At 42.1% G+C, this 24,101-nt stretch overlaps 3 protein-coding genes across 6 annotated transcripts in view; all 3 read right to left on the bottom strand.

Moving 5' to 3' along the window:
• LOC136936904 (tensin-2-like) overlaps positions 1–5,329 on the bottom strand; it is a 36,000-nt gene extending 30,671 nt beyond the window's left edge. For all 4 annotated transcript variants that reach the window (XM_067230613.1, XM_067230843.1, XM_067230776.1 and 1 more), the window contains exon 1: positions 4,805–5,329. In XM_067230613.1, the coding sequence (XP_067086714.1) occupies positions 4,805–4,927 (123 nt within the window). In that variant the 5' untranslated portion in view covers positions 4,928–5,329. The remainder of the gene's footprint in view (positions 1–4,804) is intronic.
• Positions 5,330–12,017: 6,688 nt separating this feature from the next.
• On the bottom strand, positions 12,018–13,508 carry LOC136950626 (stonustoxin subunit beta-like). Its single transcript, XM_067245070.1, has 3 exons — positions 13,306–13,508; positions 12,610–12,957; positions 12,018–12,401 (listed from the first exon to the last, which is right to left on the bottom strand). Exons 1-3 carry the CDS (start codon positions 13,506–13,508, stop codon positions 12,185–12,187), a joined length of 768 nt encoding a protein of 255 aa, XP_067101171.1. The 3' UTR covers positions 12,018–12,184.
• Positions 13,509–18,345: 4,837 nt separating this feature from the next.
• irg1l (immunoresponsive gene 1, like) lies at positions 18,346–23,057 on the bottom strand. Its single transcript, XM_067244686.1, has 6 exons — positions 22,954–23,057; positions 22,224–22,278; positions 21,605–21,792; positions 21,377–21,469; positions 20,204–20,409; positions 18,346–19,471 (listed from the first exon to the last, which is right to left on the bottom strand). Exons 1-6 carry the CDS (start codon positions 22,969–22,971, stop codon positions 18,541–18,543), a joined length of 1,491 nt encoding a protein of 496 aa, XP_067100787.1. The 5' UTR covers positions 22,972–23,057; the 3' UTR covers positions 18,346–18,540.
• Positions 23,058–24,101: the final 1,044 nt, after the last annotated feature.

Below are 24,101 nucleotides of genomic sequence, written 5' to 3'. Positions count from 1 at the left end.
CTCTTGTCGGGACACACCCTCGCAAACACCTTTATTTATTCACTCCATCACATGGCATGGTCACACTTTCCCCCCTTCATCCTTTCATCCCAACTTTCCAAGCCCTACTGGAGACATTTATAGTTTCACGGTGTAGCTAAGCCATGACGCTGTAAGAAGAGAGCAATCTTAGAACAGGGGGCCTCAATTGGAGCATAAAGAGTCTGTAAATATTTGATGGGCTTTACATTTACATAATCGTGTCACGTATGTGCCTTCTATGTTCTTAGTGGTAAGCTTGAGCTCTGCATATTGGTAGGCTATGTCACGCATATCATCTATGTAGGATACGATATAGGACTACATAGGCTATTGTTATGGAGAAACCTAAAGGCAAGCCCCACTTATTAAACGTTACTGTATTGTGCATATAGGTTCAGTGCACAGTGAAATATCAGAACGGCTGATGCAGTCTGAAACTTCCTACAATGTCTTTCGAAACAAATGCATAAACTCATGACTTTTCCGTGAGTTTTTAAATCAACTTTTTTTTGCACTGTTGTTTCTTTAAGGGCTATGTCTGAATACAGAATAATTGTATAGTGCTGAATAGAAATTGGTATGCTTTGTCGTAAAATACATTTAACTTTGTTTTCTCTTAGTTAGACTAATAGCATTTTATCACAAAGTCCCCTTGGCTATAGCTTTAAATAGGCATGGCACACGTTTTTTCAACTTTGCTGGTCATTATTGACCTCCAGTTTGACAAAGTAGAGTGACTATTATTGATCCACTTATTGATGTTGCTATACAGTTTCGTCAAATTTTGTGTTAGTTAGATGCTAAAAACAAAATACTGTTTATTTGTACAATTAAATTGTAGGTTACATGAAATGTCCACTCAATGATAATCCAAACAAGGATTTGTGACATTAGTGATTTATCACCACCTGCGTGAACACGTTGTATGCGCTGTGTCTTCAAACGCGCTTATTTTCATTCTGCTTAGGAGAAAGAGAGACGCAGTTTGGCTCCGAGCTCTCTGTCTATTCTCTCCTGTCTGTTCTACAGATAACTCAGGGACTGGTTACACAACTCGTAGTTAGTGATATCTATAGGATCAATGTGAGTTATGTAATGAATGAGACAGTGTTATTGTCCTGGAGGGCTACGTTCCTGGGAGCATACATCAATCAAATAAAAAAGACTGTTTAACAAAGCAATGGAATCGTATTAATTTGCCACATAGGCCTATATGAAAAGTAGCCTACACAACGAGTAATTTGCTAAAGAATACAGCGTGCTATCAGCGAGCAAATATTAAAGCAATACTTTACATACGTATACCTACGTAGCCTATAGAATATAAAGAAAACGATGTCCAAAAACAAAGAAAAAACTGCAACACTGAATTAATTTCAAACACTGAATTGCATAGGAACAGTCAGGCTTTTAAAGAAAAACGGGCTTGTGGTGAGACGTGAACGAATAAGAACTTATTCTAAAAATCCATGCGCGTTACTCCGACTATTATCCTAAAGTGCGCACAACTCCGATGTGCTGGAAGATGATTGAAACTTAAACAGACGTTAAGAAACTGAAATCAAATCTAAAGAAACCGCTAAACATGTACCAACAAGCTTGTTATTTGCTTCTGGTTGAGATCAGGGACAGCCTAAACAAATCGTATAAATATGTTTTACGGTTAAACTGTTGAGTGTAGCCTAGCCTACGTGGTATGTCCACTCAATGATATCAATGCGGAATCCAAATAACGTAATTACATTAGTGTAATGCTAAACAACCCTTCCTACCTTACTCATCTTCTCACGTTGGTGTTTTTTTCCCCCCAGTAATGTTGTGCGTTGGTGTCCAAAACAGTTTATTATCATACGGCATCAATTATCTCAAAATGAACTACTTGTGTGCGCCTCAACATCTTTAACCAATGTAGGAGGGGTCAAGGCCAAAGCAATTTCTGATAGCATATTTGCCAAAAGCGGTATTAATAATGTATTCAAATCTCGTAATGTATTAACTAAATTAAGTAAATAATGGAAGCCGAACATACTGCTGCTTGTTGCCCAATTGTGCCTGTATTGTGTAAACAACAACAAAATAGGAAATGTTGTCACAGCAACTTTCAACTTTCCTGAAAATATGTTGTATACAATAGTGACATCTACTGGTAAAAAGTTAAAATGACGGATACATTCTAAAATGTCAACAGGAGAGGAGACTTCTGTAATAGAGACTAGAGTATACCATCCAAACTGGCACACATTTCCCGTCATTTCTACACGTAAAAGAAACTACATTGTCGAAACAGTCAAATCTGATCAAACTTAAGTATAAGGGAGTATGAGTGTGTGTGTGTCTGTGTGAGAGAGAGAGACTGAAAGAGAAAGAAAGAAAGGCAAATAAAAAGAAAGAGATAGACACAGAGACATTAAAAACTGTGTTCTGCCGGAGAGGCCCCAAGTTGTTCAGAAAGCCTTGCATAGATGTTTGTAAAATGGCCAATTTGTGCACCCCACCCCAGTTCTAATGCTCTGGCCAACGTCTTGCTCATTCCCCAGGCATCTTGGACAGCTCAAGCTCCAGAGCAGATCGGCTCTAATATGGGGATGGGAAAAGATTGGGCTATGAGTCATGTTAAATGGATGTCTTTATGACTTTCTGGTTGCGTCAACACTCAGAAGTGCTTGCCTATGTCTTTAGGTTCCCTTACTGCTTGGGCTACATTTTGGAAATTCCAAGGAAATGGGGTATTGTCTATATGCTCACATGACAATTTGTACTGGTAAACTGGACAGAATTGTACTATTATAACTGCTGTTGCAGTTTACCAGGAAGTTGGTGAGTCTTGTGTTTGTTCTGTGCATCATTCCCTTTCACAATCACAATTTTTAGGTAAAGGAACATTCTAGACCGTCTGAATGTTTGTCCATAACTTGCACATAATCCATGCACCAGATGAAAAGGAAATGTCGATACTGCTTGACATTATTACATTCACTCAAGACAACTCTTGGTAGCTGTCAAAAAAATTGAACATCTATGTTGTAAAATGTCTATGCTATTACTTACCATAGGTATTTTAAAACACCACTGCGCCTATAAAACTCCTAATAACACACCATATTTTTTATTGTAATATACAGTCACACATCCACAAACGTTGGAATAAACCCTCACATATCCACATAACAAGCATATGAACGTAAAACCACATCCACAGGCGCACAGGTACCCCATGCCTAAAGCTGGAAACGGACACACCCCTTCGTCGACAAAGATGGTGTGTGTGTTTCCCTCAGTGAGAAGGTACTGACGATGACATCCTGCCGTGGTACACACAAGCCTTGGCTTCGGGTGTCACACACAACCACACACAAACACACACAAAAACACACACACATTCCACTCAGCAAGGGACGGGAGCAGGTGTGGGGCCTGAGGTATGCTTCTACGATGACAGAGTATTTATATCCTTGCTTTCCCAGAGTAAGGGCTGTCACCTTTAAACTGCCATGAAACTCTCAATATAAGTTTGGGAAAAGTGTTCGTGTGTGGATGTGTGTTTATGTTTGTTGGAGTGTGTAACCACCTCTAGAGGCAAATAAAAACCCAGAACTGGTAAGGTGTGTGAGTACACAACATAGTTCCTCTTTTCAAAGTAAAGTTGAACCATTAATTCAGGAACCTTTACATCACCCTACAAACTAAACTTGGTTAGTATACATCTTGCCCTACTGTGTAACACAGTTTAACTTCAAGAAATACCACTTCATATGTTTTTGCACACCTGCATAGCTGTTACCGGATCTTTGCTCTATTGGGAAGCTATATGTCCCAGTTTAGTAGTCTACACATGAACTGCGCCCAATAGAAAGTTGTATGATACAAAGGCAGCGCCATGGTAACTATGTTTATATAAGCGAATAAACTCAAACTTCCATCAGAACATTACAATCCCTGCAGTAGGCGAAAGCACATGTAAACCTGCCTTGGTGTTAAACCACCGATCGTGTGGGTCATGCGGGTTCTGAGACCGTAGTAAACAGCCAACCGGCGCCATTCATGAAGCAATGTAGCAAATGGAGCTAAATCCAGCTAGCAGACACTCAGACGACAGGACTCAACAGGACAGTAACATACACCACTTCCTCCTCAACTTTGACCCCCCCGAGAGACAGGATTCACACCCTTACAGTTCAATCTCCCTCACCCTCTTCTCACCTCCTCCTCCCTATCTTTATTAAGGGCTTGGGATCCCAAGATTGTTTTGCCTCACACCATCTCCGTTGTTGTTCCGTTGCTGGCAGCACTTTAATTCAATTCAATTTGTCTTTTTTGTGTGTATGTTTAGTTTACGTAGTGGTAAATCGAAATAGGGAGAGAGTGCACGCATGAGAAAGGTAGAAGAAATGGTAGAAGCCCAACCCCAGACATACAGTACCTTACCGATTCTTAACATCGACCAACTGTCAAAGACATCACCTTCCGATGCCAAGTCTGTTTATGTAGACTGAACACTAGACAATGTACATGTCCATGTACACACACTGTATGTTGCGATACCATGATAAAACAGATGATAGCTCTCACACACACACACACACAAACAGGAAATTACCAGGCAAAATCTGGGTTGGCGCATGGTCACCTTGAACAAACACTTGTAAGATGCCGAGCAACTTAATGGCAGAGTTCTAGGGTCAGTGCTGCTATTTTTCATACCCTTGATAAATGTGCATTAATCAACAGGCAAAGTAAGCTGCGTAAAGGGAGTCTATGTTTTACCAGCTGTCTCCTGTCTCACCTCAGCCAGCAGCAGGATCTCTGGTGGGACATCGTGGACCTCCACGTCTGGGATTCCCTCAGGTTCAGTTTTGGGCTCCAGCTTCTTAGCCCCGCGGACCCGGGAACTGTGAATGCACCCCATGAATCCAATCAACGGCTCTCTCTCGTTGAAAAAGAATCTGCACGTGATCCCCGGAATCTGGTGAGTTTCCCTTTCTTGTCAGGTACCCTCTTTTCTTCAATACAGGGGGTGGTGGTGGTGGTGGGGGGGTCCTCTTTTCCTTTCCTTCTCCTCTTTTCTCTTCTGACCCTTCAGTTGTTCATTGCGAGGCGGGCTTTAGACGTCTTAGACTTGTCTCCTCCGTGGTCCCTCCAAACCTATTCCCTCTCCCCCCAGTGAGTCCTCTCACACACCCCTCTGCCCTCAGTCTGCAGGCAGGGCTCTCACACCCTCTCCTCTCCTCTTACACACTCTCTCTCTCCCCCATGCCTGGAGTCACCACTCTTTCTCTCTTGTTCCCTCACCCCACCGACTCCCTTCTCTCACTCGGGAAGTCCTCTCTCTCTCTCTCTCTCTCTCTCTCTCTCTCTCTCTCTCTCTCTCTCTCTCTCTCTCTCTCTCTCTCTCTCTCTCTCTCTCTCTCTCTCTCTCTCTCTCTCTCTCTCTCTCTCTCTCTCTCTCTGCGTGCATAAACGAGCCACCTCAATCCTTGCCCTTCATTAGCACTCTTGCTAATCCCGGGATCTCTCTTCCTCTCTCTCTCTCCCACGTCTCAAATGCCCTCTCTTTTCTACCTTCACAGACCTTCAACGCACTCTCTCTTCCACCCTTCTCTCCCCTCTCAGCCTGCGGGCGCACACAGACTCTCCACTCTTTCTCTCCCTGTTTTCCCCCTCTCCCTCTCTCCACATGGGAGAAGGGGGCAGCTGTTTTGACCCGCTGACGTCAGGCCCTCCCCCCCCCGTATTCGTTGGCCCGAGCTCGGACTCTCTTCTCCTCCCTCTCTCTCATGGGGGAGCGATTAGATTGCGCCTCTCTCCAACACCATGTCCTCCCAGTCCCCGTGACTTCTGCATGCAACGGGTGAACACACACGAGAGAGAGAGAGATGCAATAATCAGTTTTCCCCGCCCACCCCTTACTCTCTCTCTGGGGGGGGGGGCATAATAGAAAACACAAGACACTCCTGAACCTTGCGGACATGGACTCCACAGCTCAACTCAGGGAGAGAACTTCCACTGAACACTACTCTTTCCTTAGGATTTCCTTCTTTCCCTCTTTAAATGCGTCTCTTTGTCTTGAGAGAGAGACGTGAAAGCCCCTAACATCCGTATTTCCTCTGTGCACCCAGGGAAGGAACATGGATGGGACCGCAACGTTGATGTCATCTTTTTCTCCACTCCCTCTTTCTTTCTTTCTTTCTTTCCTTCATTCGTTCTTTCGAGTGAACTCCTTCCGTTCATTCAAAATTGACAACAACGTTAGACTCTGTTGAGATCTTTGATTTAAGTTGCCTGACATGCCCCACCCACCCACGAACACTCAACTTCAGCATACACACAAGCACGTTTGCACACGCACACATGCACACACAACCCCTCGTGCTTGCCCTCAAACTCTCTTTCCTAGACAAAATATGCATTTAAGGGGAATGCTTGAAGGAAGGAATGAGGAAAACTCTGGAACAATAAGGTCTTTGTAAACCATGTTCTTATCCCTAATCCGAGGGGCAGACGTTAGTGTTTGAATTGGTTTATTTATAGGATATGACATGGGGCTAATTCAGGCTCTTTTTTTCTTCTAAACATCATGTAAATTGCTTTCCTGAAGTTGAAGCCTAAAGACAAGATAAAAGTTGTCATAAATTATGACAAATGAAAAAGAAAAACATTTAAGTGCAAGAATAAAAAGTTGAAATTTAGACATTCCCACTGGAACATGACACGAGACATCAATAATGAAACATGCCAAAGAAAACATTTGGTCATGAATCCAACTATAATTCAAGACAAAAATAATAACTGGTGGCGTGTCTGGCGGATAGTGTAGCTAGCCTGGGGAGAGGGCCCCCCCCCTGGGTGGGTGGGTCACATGGAGATCAGAGACCTCCAGGGAGGCAAAGACGGGGCCAGCTGCTAGTCAAGAGCCCCAGGATGGGGGGTGGGGACTGGGAGAGCGAATACTCAACCTCCCCTTCCAAAGCATCTCCACCTCCACTGGTAACATCACACAGCTCTCACTGTTCGGATGAACCCACAAATACACAAACACGTGCGAAGCTACTACCGCTCTCACTCATTCGTTCACAAAGTAGAGATTACCTGGTGCACTAGAGCCGGCGGTGACACTTACTGCCAGATTAAAAGCACACTGACAAGCTCAAACACAAAAGCAGTCACCTGATAGCTCTATTATCACAGAGGAGAGAAGCAGCTACTCAAGCTGACACTCGATGTGAACACCTAAGGAAGCTGGCAAGATGCACACACAAACAGACATTTGTGAACACAGGCAGATCCGTTACATCCACTGGTGCGCTCTATGTGCCTCGTGCAAGGGAGAGGTCAGCCTGATAAATCTACATGTTAACACTTACCCCCACCCCTCTTGCTCTCTGTCTCTCTCTCTCACACACACACAAACACACACACAAACACACACACACACAGTACAGTTTATATCTCAATCCAGACACTGCCAGCTGTGTATTTTTAAAAGTTTGGCCTGCTGGCCAGATTACTACTGGGTTCAAAACATGTATTATTAATGGTTTATTTGAAGATGTTAATTTCCACCAAACCAGACTTACCCCGACACACACGCAGTGTACTTCCCTTTGTTATAGAAGTGATAATGATTCTGATAATAATGACACATTAACACTCACTCACTGTAGGCTATACTACGGGACAGCTCCATTAAATGAGCTCAGTCGATGGAGGAATGCCCCTCAAACACTCTTCACCAACAAACAACCTGTCCAGTCAGCATTCCAGGGTTCAAACACAAACATGCCGATGACGGTTTTGGGCAGGAGAATTCCTGGTCAGACAGGGGAGGGGGGGTGGGGGGGTTAGTAGGTGGGAGGTACACCAGTAACTTACACACCTGCTGGAGGGGAGGGGGGTGGGGGTTAAGGTCCTGAACACTGCAGGGGGTATTTTCAGAGACGATGGTCATGTCGGTGGACCACACAGGTGGCCGCTGTCCTTAGCTGGTAATCCTACTTGACCAAGGTCTTGTACCCTTTAAAATCAGAACATTAAAAGAAATTGGGCACCACTTTCCATTAATGTTAACTACCATGTTATTGCCTCGTACCCACATTTATAGTTACATAGGAACTGGGGGTCAGATGGCTGAGCGGTTACAGAGTCGGGCTATTAATCAGAAGGTTGTTGGTTAGATTCCCGGCTGTGCCAAATGACGTGTCCTTGGGCAAGGCACTTCACCCTACTTGCCTCGGGGAGAATGTCCCTGTACTTACTGTAAGTCGCTCTGGATAAGAGCGTCTGCTAAATGATTAAAATGTAAAATAACTGCTATGTGTAGTTAGTTACACTTCATTACGGTTTAGCGGCAGGCCTCAAGAAGGGAAACTTGGTATTAAGAAGGTTAGCCTTTCCTTGCGTGTGTGAATGCAAATGATCTCATTTTGGTAAAAACAACTATCTTCTGCCTCTTCACAACATCCTCCTGAAACCTTCCCTATACCGTGCTTCCTTACACTTTTGCAATAACCAATCCTGCTAACACTTCATGCATTTAATGATTCTTAATGAACCATTCTTATGTACCTTCAAAGTTTTTACTGTATTGTAGGTAGGCTTTTGCTATTTAACATGCAAGTTTAAGAATCCTTGCAAGTTTTTCCTAAATGTAGGCCTACATTGACAAAATGATTGACAGCCTTTAGCCAAAACTAACTGCAACCAAGAACTTCCTGTATCCAGGGATGGGTGAGATTCATGCACCTTTCTACTGGCATTTTGATCCCCAGAGCAAAGTGCTCCCGTTCTTCCAGATTTGAAGAGTGCTTTCTCACAAGACGTCTCCACAAGTTTTCAATATATCTGAACTGATTGCTTGACCCTTCAGAACAGACTTGCTAATCAGTTTTTGTTTAAACCTTTCCAGGGTTCCTTAAACTGGAACATGATACATGGCTACAGTGTCTGACCTCAGACGATTTTCTTTATTTTTAACATGCTTGGTACGCACACAGTGACACAAAACAGAACAGTAAGTCTTCTCTACTAAAACGAGCAATGAAAACAAATTGTGTGATATCTAAATTGCAGACAGTGAGTTCAGATCAAAAGTAGGCTACATGAGAATGCTCTGATGGAGATGTAATTAAAAAAATTGTTTTTGAATATGCAAATACTTAAAATTTACATTTTAATTTACTGGAAGAAAAAAAGTCCAAGCTCCGACTTTTGCGGTACATTGGCTAGGCCTGCATTTCTAAATAATGGCCATTTGTGCTGAATTGTGCACATTAATGAGGTGGATCAAAAACTTTGATGATGCAAACAATATTATTTGTTGAAAAATAATTGACGCCATGTTTATAAATCACAACTTACCTTTTACGCCATCAAGGCTAAACTGTTCCGTCCAGCCTAAAATGGAGCATGAGGTTTTTAAGGCTGTTCTGAAAGATGTGATGGTGTAATGGTGAAAACATTTTTTATTTTTAAGACTAACTGTTACCTAACTTTCCATGCTTGAACATCTTTGATACACTGTTGAAGTTTAGATGTGTTCAAAATGAACATATTGTGTTCTTACAATGGATTATAAGTGTGCGTTTATTTCAACCCCTTTCTCAATGATAAGCATCCAATTATTCTCCTTTACACAATGACCACATATCTGTGGAAAACATGACAGCAATTTATTATAAATTAGAGGACATGTTACAAGTCTCTTAGTAAACCTTGCAGCCTGCCATGTGGTGCTTCTCACAAATGTTTGAATCATTTCCTTGAGGAAGAGTAAATCACTGCAACAGCTGTGCATTTCTTTTTTTAAGACTATGGGAAATTAATGACTTGTGGTCATCATTTTGGTGGTGAGAAAATATTGAAACATCTGTGGTGTAATTGAAGATAATCAGGAATGATGTTGGATGAGGTGTTTTGATGGTCATTTTCAAGAACTTGGCCTCACAGTCCCACCAAGGTCTAAAGAAGTGTATAGCCGTTGTGAAATGCAAGTGGAAATGGGAGAACCAGTGAAAAATGGAAATCTGAACATCTAGGATTAGCATTTTCTTATGACAGTTTTGCCTACATTTACATTGCAGCAATTAGTTCATGTGAAACTAAATACAAGCACTATCAGTGTTAACATCTGGCCACTTGTACACCATTACCTCATGCTATATCATAACCCGAATAAAGTAATCTGACTATTTGCAGGAGCAGCTGGGATTTCATTTTCAATTGCTTACAAAAACTGTTCTTCACGCTCCCACATGCAAATGACTCCCAAACTTTCATGCTCCTCTAAGCATCAAGGGCAAAAACACAAATTATTTATTTTGTAGTTAACCCCCAGGGACAGCTATTCAACCCAAGGTTAACTGTTCTTCAACCAACAAACATCCTCATCACCTCAAACGCAGTAGATGAAGACTTAACCCGACGCTGAGTCACAAATATCCTACCAAAAAATAATCCCCCTACCCACTTTTTTATTGATTTAAAAAAAATATATATATTTTTTTTTCATTTAAAATAAGTCCAGTATGTAAAAAATCGTTGCGACACGGTGGTGGGTCACAACAACCCCAGGACAGCGCGAGGGTGGCGGTGTCGTAATAGACAACGCAGACACTGCTGAGGGTCACATCGACCCGAGGACAGCGCGAGGAATAAAAGAAAATGTTTCACTTTATTTTTGTATTATGAAAAGTTGTCACAACACGACGATGGGTCACAATGACCCGAAGGCAGCACAAGGGTTAATAAGTACACCTCACCTTATTAGATTTGTCTCATGTCACCTTATTAATCTGATGGCCCACATTCCTCTTCACTTTTGGGACGGAAGGGCGGGCGGGTGGCGGGTTCAGACATAAGACAAATCTTTTTCTATGGCTCTGAGGTAATCGAGCGTGGGTTTGTGACGTAAGTGACGTTATTTACTGTGGCCAGCTAATTAACCACCATTAGCTTCACTGTATTCTTTCTGAAGTCCACAACCATCTCCACTGTCTTAAGAGCATTGAGCTCTAAGTTGTTCTAGCTACACCAGGTCACCAGGTTGTCAACTTCCCACCTGTAGTCAGACTCATCTTCACCAGAGATGAGCCCAATGAGGGTGGTGTACGTGGATGACTGGAGGTGCAGCTGTTGGTGTACAGGGAGAAGAGCAGAGTGGAAAGGACGCAGCCCTGAGGAGATCCGGTGCTGATGGACCGGGAGTCAGAGACTTATGTTTCCAGCTTAACGCACTGCTTCCTGTCAGACAGGAAGTCTGTGGTCCACCTGCAAGTGGAGTCGGGCACGTTCAGCTGGGAGAGCTTGTCCTGAAGCAGGGAGGGGATGATGGTGTTGAAGGCAGAGCTGAAGTCCACAAACAGGGTCCTGGCGTAGGATGCTGGGGAGTCCAGGTGCTGTAGCGTGAATTGGAGGGCCAGGTTGACTGCGTCGTCCAGACCTGTTGGTAAATAAAGCAAACTTGACCAAACAAAGACCAAAAACATAGATGCAGAGCACTGCAAAAGCTCTACTAATTCAGTACTCTGAATATCTGTGTTTCCCCATCCAATCAAAGCAGTGTTTACTTTTGTCTCCATTCTTACTACGTAATTGTGTTCAGTAATCTGTGGTCTGCACCTTGCAAGACCAACAGATGAAGTGAGGGCAAGAAGTCAAGAGGGAGGAGAGGGATGAAGGTAAGGAGTGAGAGGGATGAGGGCTGGGAGGGTCCAGATATTGTGTTTCCAGAGTGAAATCAATCCAAATGACCTGTGTTATTGCGCTGCCCTCTGGTGGTGAATGTGCAACATTGCATTGAGAGAGAAAGAAGGAGTGATGAAGAGGAATAAAAAAAGAGTGAGAAAAGGAGAACAGGAGAGAAAGGGAGGGATGGAGACAGGGAGCGAGGCTGTAGATGAATAGGAGTCAGAAACACAAATCCTTCTTCAACAGTCTAAATAATGAGAGATGGTCTTTCAGCTTCACACGTCTTTATTCAGCTGTTCAGGTCCACCAAGTAGCAAAGAGACAACTATGAACTGATCACATAAACAGCAGTCACATACAATCACAATATAATAATTTACAGCTGTAATTATAGAACAAAATAACAATGAGTATAAACCAACTAAACCAGAAACAGGGTTCTGTATGATGGTATGAAGGTATCACTCCTCTACAAGACCCTCTACCACAGCTTCATAATCTCTGCACGGTTATCATAGTAAAGCCAAATCCCAGGGTAGAGTGTCTGTGTGAAGGTGGTCTGGACTCTGTGGAGGAGGGTCACTGTGTCAGAGACAACACCGTAGAAGGATAGAGTACCTGCCTTGTGATCCAGGTACACTCCTACTCTGGAGGACTGAGGGCCTGATACTGCAGTTTTAACTCTGTTATGTATGAACCTGTTACATTTACATTTACATTTAGTCATTTAGCAGACGCTCTTATCCAGAGCGACTTACAGTAAGTACAGGGACATTCCCCCGAGGCAAGTAGGGTGAAGTGCCTTGCCCAAGGACACAACGTCAGTTGGCATGACCGGGAATCGAACTGGCAACCTTCGGATTACTAGCCTGACTCCCTCACCGCTCAGCCACCTGACTCCTCTGCTCCCTGTTACCACCACTACAGCAGTGTAACATCCAGGACTTGTCATTGAAACCAAAGTAAGAGTTCTCGTCTGTTCTGCTTATGCATTTATATAAGACTGCTATGTAAACATAGTCACCTCTCCACTCCACCTCCCAGTAATAGCATCCAGACAGAGCCTCTCTACATAGCACCTGACTGAACACGGTGAACCTCTCTGGATGGTCAGGATATGGCTGCTGCTGGTACTGCTCTGTCACCTTCCTGTTCTCCTCAGACAGAGAGAGGTGTGCATGTGCTGTGTTTGGGTCCAGAGTGAGCTGACAGGAATCTGGGAGCAGAGAAGAGACCAGATCAGAGATAATAACACGTCCATTCATGTGTCCCCATGTTAAAGCTGCTGTTGTTCTGGATCTAGACACACACACACACACAGACACAAACACACACACATATTTATATATATACATACACGCATGCACAAACACTTCATCCCCCCCACAGACACAGAGACACACGACAAGCACAGACACACATAGTCTTTATTATCAGAGTCAAGTTAGTACAAACATGTGCTCATGTTATAGGTCTCTATTCTTAGTGTTGAGTCTTAGTGTGTTATAACTGTGTCATATTTATTAAGCCAGACATGATATCTGGGTCCATGATGCTTAATGTGCTGTTCCTCCAGACCTGCTGTGTTTAACCAGCTCACCTGTGGTGGAGATGTTGGACCACTCTCTCTGGATCAGCTCCTCTAGTTTCTCTCTCAGCTCAGAGACCACCTCAGTCACATGTTTGAAGTACTGAAGAAGAGGAACAGAGATGCTGGGGACATGTGGAGATACATTGGTACTGGAGAGAGACTGGTAGTTCTGGAAAGAGAGAGTGGGGGAGGAGTCACTGCCTACCTGACTCATTTAATTTTGTCTGATTAATGTTTATCCCAGAGGGTCTGATTTTACACTCTCTCAGAAGATAAATATTTGATTGATTAAATAAATAAAAAATGTCAGCATTGAGTTTCATGTTATGTTTTAACCTGTGATGATCTCATGCATTTTTTATAAAGCGGTCCTTTATAATAAAAAAAAAAGAAAAAAGAGAAACTTTTCTTTTTTCCAAAGTTACCTTAAAACGAATTGTTGACATTGTGTGACATTGACAATAAATAAAATGTCAACAAAAAAAACATTTTACCATTTGCAATTCGGTAAGGTGGGTAATATACTACATCTCCCTCACTTCCACAAATCTAAAGAATAGTAAAAACAACCTATAATGTCCACAAGATGGCAATATAAGATTGGTATTTGTTAGAGAACAGCCTCAGTGAGCCTTTGAATTATTGGCAATCTGCCTTTATTTCTCACAGTCTAGGTGGTAGGATTCGATTAATATTTGTAGAATAGCCACCTTGAGCCTTTTAAATGATTGACATTCTGACTTTCTCACACTTACTAGATGGCAATATTTGTGTACTTCTTCCAGGGTAATCGTAAGGCTTTAGGTTTTGGGCAGCAGAAGTTCAACCTACATGAGGTGGGCAAGGAGTTTGAACCCAAGGCCAAGTGTCCCACTTCTGGGTCAGCTGACCTGTGTCTCATCACCAAAACACCCCTGACCATTGTGGCTAAACACCTTCAGGTTGCTGATTTGTGACTATAACATCATGTATACCTACATTGTGTGTAAAGGTTGTTCACCCAGGAGGCCTGTGACCTGTGGTGTGTCAGTAGAGTAGGGACCGGTGGAGAGGAGTGGGGCAGTAGGGGCCATTACCTCCCTTTATTTCCGAGACCCACATCACAACCTCATTGAGGTCTCCAACTATGTACAAGTTCCAAAGGAACCGGTGTACTAGACTGTCACTGATGTAGTTTTCTGACAGTAAATGGTTTCGTTGTTTCCAGTTTTTGTCGTTTCCAGTATCCTCAGTTCAGCATTGTGAAGGTGCCTCTCAGACTGTATAGTGTGTAGCTATATATTTTCTTTCTTTCTTAAATTATTTGCAACAACTGCAAAACATAAAATGTTTGCAGTCTTCACTCAATCATTGTTTTTCAGCTTTTTTGCCCTACTTTAAACACTATTAAGTGTCATCACTATGTCCCAAAAGCATTTTTGGAATATAACATGACACTTCAGTTTCTGCCAACGTTGTTACTCAAAGAACAGTACAGCTTAAATGTGTTAGTTGTGTCTAATATATGATGATCAACTGACATACACTTGTATTAAAGATAAATGTTCCACATTCCTTGTCAGCCTTAAAAAAATGTTGTCGTGTGTTTACCTTTTCAATGACAGTTTGTGTTGAACCTATTGTGACAAATGATCTTAAAATGTGTGTTCTCTCTTGTGCCAATGAAAATGTAGCATACAAATATTATATGTACTTGAACACTTGAAGAGCTTGGTGAAAAGAGATAGAAGCCAATAGAAGCCTTCTAGGTTATGAAAAGACACATGGAATGCAACGTGTGTGTGTAACATTGGAATGTGAGCTTCCAGGCTGAACAAACACAAAGTGTTTGTATATCATTCATTGCTCCTTGTCTGTAAACGTGTTCTGTGTTGCCACTGTTTCAAGATTCAGCGTTCACAGAACCATGAATATAGCCTTGAAGCCATTAATAAATTATTGGTAGGTTAATAATAACTACAGCAACTGGTCAAACATTGTGATGAGACAACAGTTACAGTGAAACAGTCATCCAGCTAGGCAGTGTTCCTTGTTCCTTGTTCCCCACAATTAGCCACACTTTCATTAATGTTTTGTTGTGCAGTGGGAAGGAAGATGTTCCATGAACAATATGAACTTTATTCCTAATGCCAATGATGTCAGAGAAGATCATAAGTAATGACTGATGGTTGATGATGGTTGACCCAGAAAATAAAACGTCATAGGTTCAGCTTCAAATGCAGAAAGACAAAGCACATGCACACAATCCAAAGCTTTGTTTTGTGCTTTGTCATTGTATACTGTAAAATACTTGAGTTTAAACTACCAGGAAACTCCCACACTATTAAAACGAAGATCTGGATGCAGCAGTGTTATTGTGAAAAAACAAGATGAGGGAGGGGCTCAGCACAACAGCCTTCAGATTGTGTTGCTACCTACCACTGAAGGAATTGTGATTATCAGTATTGTTTTACAATTAAAATATTCAGGGAATTGATGGAAATCAGGAAATTAGACTAACAGGCCAGGCCATCCAAGCCTAGTCATGAAGAGATGGATGGATGGAGGTGAAGGCTGGGTATAAAGAGATTTAAGGAGGTATGAGGATCTTCCAACATTGCCTGTACCCCAGCAAAGCACTGTTTGTTCTCCCAACATTCATAAAAGGCTCTTTAACTGCTTTATTAATATGAGCTTAAAGCTGCACAGGGCACCTCTTTGTTGATACAACTGTTCCAACATGGTGTGGTATAGTAGTGCTGGCCTGTTACAGTGTTAGTTTTTCCCCAACAAGGGGTAGGGCTGACACACTAGCTTGTGACCAAACTCATTCTGTTCGGAAAGTGCCCCCATTTCCTCCTGTCTAGATTTATAGTCACACATTGACTTTAAAAATATTTCCACTCGGACAGAAGGGACAGCAAGGAAGAAGGAAATGTTTCACCATCTCTTCCCATCACCCCACCCCCTCCCACAACAGTTTAATATTGTACTCTTTACAACATTGACCCTGATCCCTCCCCTTTTTATGTCTCTGGACATTTTCCTCTGAACTTGGCAACAAGTCCATCGAAGGTTAAAGACAAGTCTGCCGTAGCAAGTTCATATTTAATCTTGTTTTAGTTTTTATAGCAGTAGTCCTCTGGGTTACCTATTAGATTGGCTGTACACGTTGTGTTGTCTTCAATCATCCAACCCACCAGCTCCCCTTTGACACTTGTTGAGTGCAAAATGGGGGAGAGACGTTGATACATCCACAGTGTGTATTTTGGATTACTGTTAGAGTTTTTTTCACAGTCTTAATAAACCAGTTATGTTGTGTGTTACCCTGTGATGTTGATTGATTAAGAAAAACACACAGACAGTATGCGGTTCACCAGCTAACTGTAATAATAATATTTCTCAACATTCACAATAATTCACAACAGATTGTGTTACCCTGCACATTAAGTAGATTGTTAGACAACACATGATGTGTTAATTAGTCAGGGTAATGAAATGTTTGCTTACTGTAGAATTATTTGGATTTATAGTAAGAAAAATCAATTCCATCCGTCTCCAGGAAATTATCAATGTTTGTTACAATTGTGTAAAATAAAAAAGAAGGCTAATAATAACATTCAGAAACTTTGAACTAAGTGATGCACTGATATTACATACAGTTAATCTATTGGATGTTATAGCAATGAAAGTTACATACTGTAGAGTGCAAAAACAAGTGGTAAAATACAGCTGCAAGCATCAATGAAGGGGGCAAGCAGTTCAGCAGAGCAGATTCGCCATGGCAACTTGATCTGATCATGTCAAAAGCATGGCCATAAGCACTGATAGGAAGTTTTGTCTTTTGACCAAAGACCAAAGAACAGACATGAGCTCACATCCTGTTTGGGGTAGTTTGCCTTTGATTTGGTTGTAATGGATGAATGTTAATGAAAAGCAAAAATGCATCCGAGAACTTTTGTGATGGCTTATTCTGAAGATGATCTGTGCTGGGTTTGGTGAAGGTTGGATAAAATATGTTGGTATTTTAATTTATTTTGATTAAGGCAAATATGGTAGACATCTCAATGAAGTCTGTCTCAGCTTTGATATTTACCAAGGTATTCGCATGCTAAAGAATATATATTTGTATGCAAAATACTTGAACAGTTATTAACCAAATGACATTTTTGCTTGTTGCAGCACCCCCCAGGGGATGTTTCTTAAAACCCAACATGGCGGACCAATCCAATAAAGTGGAAATTGAGGTAATGACTCAAAAGCGTTGAAATTGGTTTGATTCAAGGAATCCGATTGTACCTAATAAAAAAAAATCAAGTACACGGTTGCATAAGTAAGTTAAACAATCAAGCCATGGACCTCGGGAGAAATAAATGTGCACGCGTTTGTAGACGGGCACTGCTTAGTAATAAAAAAAGTCAGAAACTCAATGGCTTTGCTGGCTGGCCCCCAATGAAGTATTTTACTGTTGTGTAACTTAACTTCCTGATAGATATAGGTATGTAATATTTTGTCTTTGGTGAGGTATTTACAATGTGGTTAGCAGCCTAATGTGCCAAAATATTGTGTGCTTTTTAAAAGGCAAAAATATAATGACTGGGTTTGTGCTGTCTAAACCTCAGTCATAGAAAGTCATAAAATTATAATGTAGCCTCCATGGAAAGACTTTATTTATATTATCTACAAACTATCGTTTTTGTAGTTTTGGTGGTTAACCTGTGAATGAACATACAAATAGGAAGGTGTTCGGCCCACAATTCTAAAAGAAAATCAAACAAAATATTTAAAACAATTTCAAATATTTATTAGAACTTATACAAAACACAAGACCAAACATAGATATCAAAGTCATATTAATGTTACAGATTTCCCACCACTCACATATGGAGTATGCCTGCAGTCATAAAAAACAAAAATTTACATTTAGTCATTTAGCAGACGCTCTTATCCAGAGCAAGAATATTGTGATATATAGTATATATACAGTATAATGCTACAGTTTATTGTACATGAAATCTGACGTTTAATATGCGATAAGGAAAGTTCCCCTAGTAAGCTTAAAAAGAGGTGGACGGCTACATATGCTGTACCACAACCATCACCAAGCTCTGTTGCACTCTTTAATGTAATTTAAGTATTCATGTAGCAGATGCTCCTCCAACCTCCAACCTTTTGATATGCCAGTCAATTGCTCTACCACTGTAGCTGTGTCTATCCCCTATAACCCTGGCACTGGCATTTGCCCTAACTCTAGTCCTAGGCCAGTCTTACAGCATATGACAGAGTAGAGGAGTGCAGTCCCCCAGCCTCTCCAGATCATCCACTGTTTCAATGAGATGCTCCACCTCCTCTTCAGAAAGCACCGCCCCTGCGTTGTTCCGGAACTTTCTTTTAAGGCTCTCATTCGTCAGTGGATTGCGCCAGTGACCATAAAAGGTGTCACACCGCCCCTTCAGCACATCCCCTCCCACTAGGGTTACCTGGACCTCAGCATACATAAGATCAAAGTTGGCAGGGTTATCGTGGGGATGCTCTACGCGGACTCTGCCTAGAAGGTCGCTCAGTTCCGGGCGGTGGAGAGCAGAAGGTGAGAAGGATTGTACAGTCACCTCCCCATCTAGCAGGGCGCTACAGGCATTAAACTGGAAGGAGTGACGTGCCTGGTGCTCAGAGTCTGGGAAGGGCCTGTTTATGTATTTGGAGCGGGGGACCTTGAGTAAGATGTCTTGAACCATGCCAGGGGCCATAGGGCCTGATCCCACGCCCATGAGCATTTTGTGGACCGAGGCCGCAGCATCGGCAACCCAGTGCATCCCAAGGTGGGCAGGGAAACGTTTGAACGCTATATCCTGTTCCTCCAGCAAGAAGGTGTGATATTTTTCCTCCTCTGGGGAGATTAAAGGTTGGGGGACATAGTCTTCATAGAAGGCGCTAAAGCCAGCAACTCCAGGGATGGCATCTAGGACTTGCGGACTGGCCTCAAGGCCCCTGGAGGCCAAGAGGGCAGCCTCCAGGCCCAGCCGTGCAGCGTTGCCAATGTGGAATGGTTTGGACTGGGTGGCAGCATTAGCCATTGGAGCGCCTGACAGAGATGCGGCAATGGCAAGAGCGTGGCTACACTGTGTGCGCTCCAGAGCCAGAAGGCGGGCACAGGCAGCAGCACTGCCCATGGTGCCCACCACACTGGGGGGATGAAACCTGGATGTGGTGGCGAGATGGTGAAAGAGGAGCAGAAAGAGAGAGATAGAAGTTAGGTCATATTATGGAGCTACCAATTCTAAAACTAAGACTATTTTGCAGGTTTGGAAAGGTTTTTCCTTGGTGTGTCAGCATGTCAGTCATTCATCTTTGTGAATACAGGTGCCCACTGTACAAAATTAACATCTTGCTCTGCTATAAAGGCACTGTGCATAAATGCACAAGGAAGATTATTTTAGGGGCATGGAAAGGAAATAACAGATTTTCACTGTGGTTTATTTTCATAAACCAAATAAATGGAGAGAGGGTTATGATGGTCAATTGACTGTGTGTAAACACAGTGACATTTCTGGAGGCAAATCTGATGGGGTGATGCATACAGCCTCTCCCAGTGCATGCAAATACGTTTAGTTAAGTGTCATATATAGTTTGTTTGTGGGCGTAGGGATATCACACAAACACATATAGTCTTTACCCCATATTAACGCTAGTTAAAGACTCCACGCAAGACCAACAGGGACACTACACAAACCTTCCTGTCTAGACTCCAATGCACTGCTCAGCACAGGCAAATATATGTTGTCTTGGCTGGACACTCAGTACTTGTTAGGTTTCTCAGAACATTTATGACACTTGACTGACTTCCATAATGCAGATTAAACTGAGTCTTATAGGTCCTTGGGTGAAAGAATATTTTTGCAATAAGGGTTTTGGATGAAGACACTCACTCACCTCTTAGGGATGTTATGTGCCTCGCGGGAGAACCTCATCAAGCGTCCCTGAATCTCAATCCCTATGTTAAAGGCCACCAGGAAATCCAGTCCACTAGGCTTGCTGCCTTTGGGGAGCATGTCGCTGATTGCCATCAGAGCAGGAAGTACAGCACCTGAGGGGTGGGTGGCAGGATGCCAGGTGTCGTCAAAGTCCATAGAGTGAGCCTTGAGACAGACAGGAGGAAACATTGTGTTTGCGGTTATAAACGGTGGGTATCGATTTGGCGTCATAATTGTAAACATCATGGGGAACGCTTTCGTTTGAAAGCTTCAAAGTATGAAGACTGGAACGAAGTGTCACAGGAGTCATCACATAGCTCATCATTAACGCTTCTACCCACTCCAGTAATTGATCTTGAATCTTCTAACCATGCACACAATTAATCACCTGTCATTAACACCACCTTAGCCAGGTATGCCACAAAAACAGAACAATTTGACAGTGCAATTAATCACCCTATTGATGTTGCTTAAGCCAGCAATACCAGAGAAAAATGTGCAGGGACTGGTGTTGGTGAGGGAAGTTTCCTAATCTGTCATCACCAACCAGCAGATGGTATGCTCTTACTGTGATGTTTCTGGAGAATTATACTTTTTTTTGCCTGGGTGTGTATGCTGGTGGAGGATTTGATGAACAATGTCTGCCTCTAGCATAACAGGCTAGACTGACAGAGTTTGAATGAAACTGGGTTTAAAAAGTGATAATATGACTTACCTTTTTTAAGGGGATGCACATGTACAGACAGACAAAGAAGACATTCCCGTATGATGTGGAGTCATGTTTGTTCTAAATATATAGGCACTTTGACTGTGTAGACATATTGGAATATGAGGTATACCTCCTGAAGTTGCTGTATGTTATACTTAAAGATTATGAAATGTATTTGGGGCATCAATCTTGTATCAATTTATGTTTGTGACATTTTCGGACATGGTGGTGGTTTGGTCGGCACTCAAACCATTTAAAATGTGTACAAAAAGATTTACTGTCACATCTGCCGTATGGTTGCAGTGATCATTGGAATTGTTTAATCTTTTAAGGCTTTTTCCATAAACCCTAATTTACCACAACAAAAAAACTAACATGTTTTTGTTGTTTTAAAAAACGTAGTTATTTTTTGTTTCTACTCACTGCCACTCCATTGACAAAAGCTGCTAATGTGGGTGAAAGTCTGGTGCCTCTGCGTCCGTACACAGAGCTGACATTATCAGGGGCGTACATGTGCTGAGGGAAGAGAGGGAAGACAGAAGATCAAAAATGTGCAGTACCAATTAAATGAAGTCTTTGGTTCCAGCTCAAACCATTCTGTCACCGATCAACCACGGATTGATAGATTGATCTGTCTGTCTGTCACCTCACCTGGCAGTGTTTAAGGGCCAACTGGAACACGTCAGTTGTGCTTCCCAGGATTCCCACTCCGATACTGTCCAGCACCATCCTTTTACTGCGATGGAGGAGGGTGGAGGAAAGTTGATGGTTCTGCACTCCCTGGATGAATCTCCCAAAGCTGGCTGTCACTGTTTCCTCTGGGGCTGAGTGCTCCATCACTGAAGAGGAAAGGGAAAAAGGGGAAGGGAGTGTAAACATAAGAATAACTAGTGAATTAGAATTGATGCTGTTAGTTTTAAGATAGTCTCACTATTGCTTTTTTTGTATGCATTTCTGGACAATGCGACACACGCAAAGCATAGGTTATATCAAATGCCTGGAGCACTCATTTGACAGCTGTTTAACATAGGAGAGTGAGCATAGTCGCGAGGAATGTTTAAAACATACTCAGCACATTTACTTGTCTCAAGTCAAAGTTGAGGTGCAGAACCAACATTGATGTATGTAAAGATTAGACTAATATTGACTGTCAAAGCACAGCTTCCTTACAGCTGAGTCTAGAAGAAAGACTTAAATTCATTTGAAGCAAACAGTGACAGTCACTCATTCTATCACACTGGGGAAAAGCAGGGGAGAGAATACAGTTTACCGTCCAGGGCTGACTTGTGGAGTCCTCTCATAGAGTACACTGGCCTGACGGTTCTCTGAAAAAGAGAGAACAAGTGACAAAGAGCCGAGAGAGAAAGTGTGAGAGAGAAAGTGTGAGAGAGACGGATAGAAAGACAGAATGAGAGAGTAAGCTGATAAAGAACATCACAATACTGATTGAACATAGTTTTTAATATTTTTCACATGTCTCTTTGTGCTTAGAGTAAGAGATTAATCAAAACAGGGAAGATGAGAAAAGTGACCTTCTGCCCCCTTCAAAAATGCTGACATGATGCTTTTTTGGGGGGGGGTTCTTGTAAGATTAGGCCCAATAATACTCAAGAGTTGTTTATTAATAATAATAAATAACACCTGTTTTTTACCTGTTTATTTGTTTCATTTGACATAATTGTGACTAAGCATTTACTGCTGTTGACACAACTCAACAATGTGTTTCAGCAGAGCAAACAGATGTCAGAAATAGAGACAGAGGATAAGACTGTAGTCATACCAGGTGTACGAGAAAAACTCCTCAAATCAACACCCGGCTTATAAACACAATTACTACAACTACTTATCCATCATTAAGAAACTGAAACCTAGACTGAAGTTCACAGGCAATACAATAGAAACCCTTGTTGTACATTAACTCTGTTTTTGTAAGGACTTGATATAAATATAAATAAAACACATTATGCAATCAACAATGGATTTGAACAATAGATGCTTACCTTTACTTTAGAGAGCATGTTGATCTGCAGTATCTATTGTTGATGTTTTAAGTGTGATAATTTTTTTCTGTCTGTTTTGGCTTCAGTCAGTTTCTCCTCCCTTTTCACTTTGTCCTCCGTGTTCTCAAGTAAGACTTATTGCGATGCCGAAGTCTGGAGTCTTGAAATTGGTTGGATGCTTAAGGTGATGTTGTGTCTCCCAGGTGAGATCCTGCCTTTTATACTCTGTACAGACAAAGGCCATAGATACACACCCTCCCAAAAAAAAAAGAAATCTAAAGGATTTCTCAGAATCATTTCTCAGAACCTTCATCAACCTCATTGTCACCATCACCCTCACAGGAGGAAGTTGATTGCCTGAGGTGTGAATATCTCATGACTCTGAGAAGGGGTGGGGCTGGTGCTAAGGGGGTGGTCTAGATCATTGGGGATTTCTGTAACTCCTCCCTCCTCTCCCTACTCAGAGATCAGCATATTTATCATAAACTTTCCTTTTGATTCCAAACTTCAGCTCAAAGAGCATCCTCACCAGGTAAGTCCCTACTCTGTTATTTAACAAGCTCTTCATGTTTTTTTCTATGTCTCCCAGTGAGTACATCATATTCTCTTTGTCTGTGACATGTCATTCAGTGCAGTTTAGATAACCCCTCTCTACTCTCTCTCTTCTGTTTCTGTCCTGTCCTTAGTCCTGTACTCCAGTTTTATTTTAACGTTTAATAAGAGCAACACAAACAGTACCTGTCTGTAGAGAAGCTTGTCCCACACTTGGACTGTGGCAACTCAGATGTCCAGGGTATCAAACTGTATTGTCTGACACAGCAGAAGCAAAAACTAAACTACACCTATTGGAATTGATGGAAAAGAGGCATCTCCCTCCCTTCCATAAAGGGTGTGAAACCCGACAGTACACCTATGACTTAGCACTGCAAGGAATTTAACTGGGACTTACTGTTCATTGTGAGGGAGAAAGGGAAAGAGGAAAGTGTGTACAAAAAGTGAGATTTTGTGTAAGAGGGTATTTTTCATAATTCACCCTCTTTAATTGTAATTCAGATTTAGCAAATGTTTGTGTTTTCATTATTTTCACATAGAGATGTAGAGGGCGCTATCATCTTTGTTTTAGTGGATCAACTATGATATAAGTGGCA

Source organism: Osmerus mordax, chromosome 1 (genome assembly GCF_038355195.1).
Source record: "Osmerus mordax isolate fOsmMor3 chromosome 1, fOsmMor3.pri, whole genome shotgun sequence".
NCBI lineage: Eukaryota > Metazoa > Chordata > Actinopteri > Osmeriformes > Osmeridae > Osmerus > Osmerus mordax.
Note: the sequence above shows the minus strand (reverse complement) of the source record. Positions and strands in the feature narration are given on the sequence as shown.

What these genes read in the sequence shown, in the direction of transcription:
- irg1l (XM_067244686.1), bottom strand. An exon ending in CTTTTGTCAATGGAGTGGCA is followed by an intron (nt 20,410 to 21,376) that starts GTGAGTAGAAAC and finishes GTCTGTCTCAAG; the next exon opens with GCTCACTCTATGGACTTTGA. An exon ending in GCACATAACATCCCTAAGAG is followed by an intron (nt 19,472 to 20,203) that starts GTGAGTGAGTGT and finishes CACCACATCCAG; the next exon opens with GTTTCATCCCCCCAGTGTGG.
- LOC136950626 (XM_067245070.1), bottom strand. Translation starts at nt 13,508, where the DNA reads ATGAGTCAGGTAGGCAGTGACTCCTCCCCCACTCTCTCTTTCCAGAAC. An exon ending in TGGTCCAACATCTCCACCAC is followed by an intron (nt 12,958 to 13,305) that starts AGGTGAGCTGGT and finishes CATGAATGGACG; the next exon opens with TGTTATTATCTCTGATCTGG. An exon ending in TGTAGTGGTGGTAACAGGGA is followed by an intron (nt 12,402 to 12,609) that starts GCAGAGGAGTCA and finishes TAAATGTAACAG; the next exon opens with GTTCATACATAACAGAGTTA.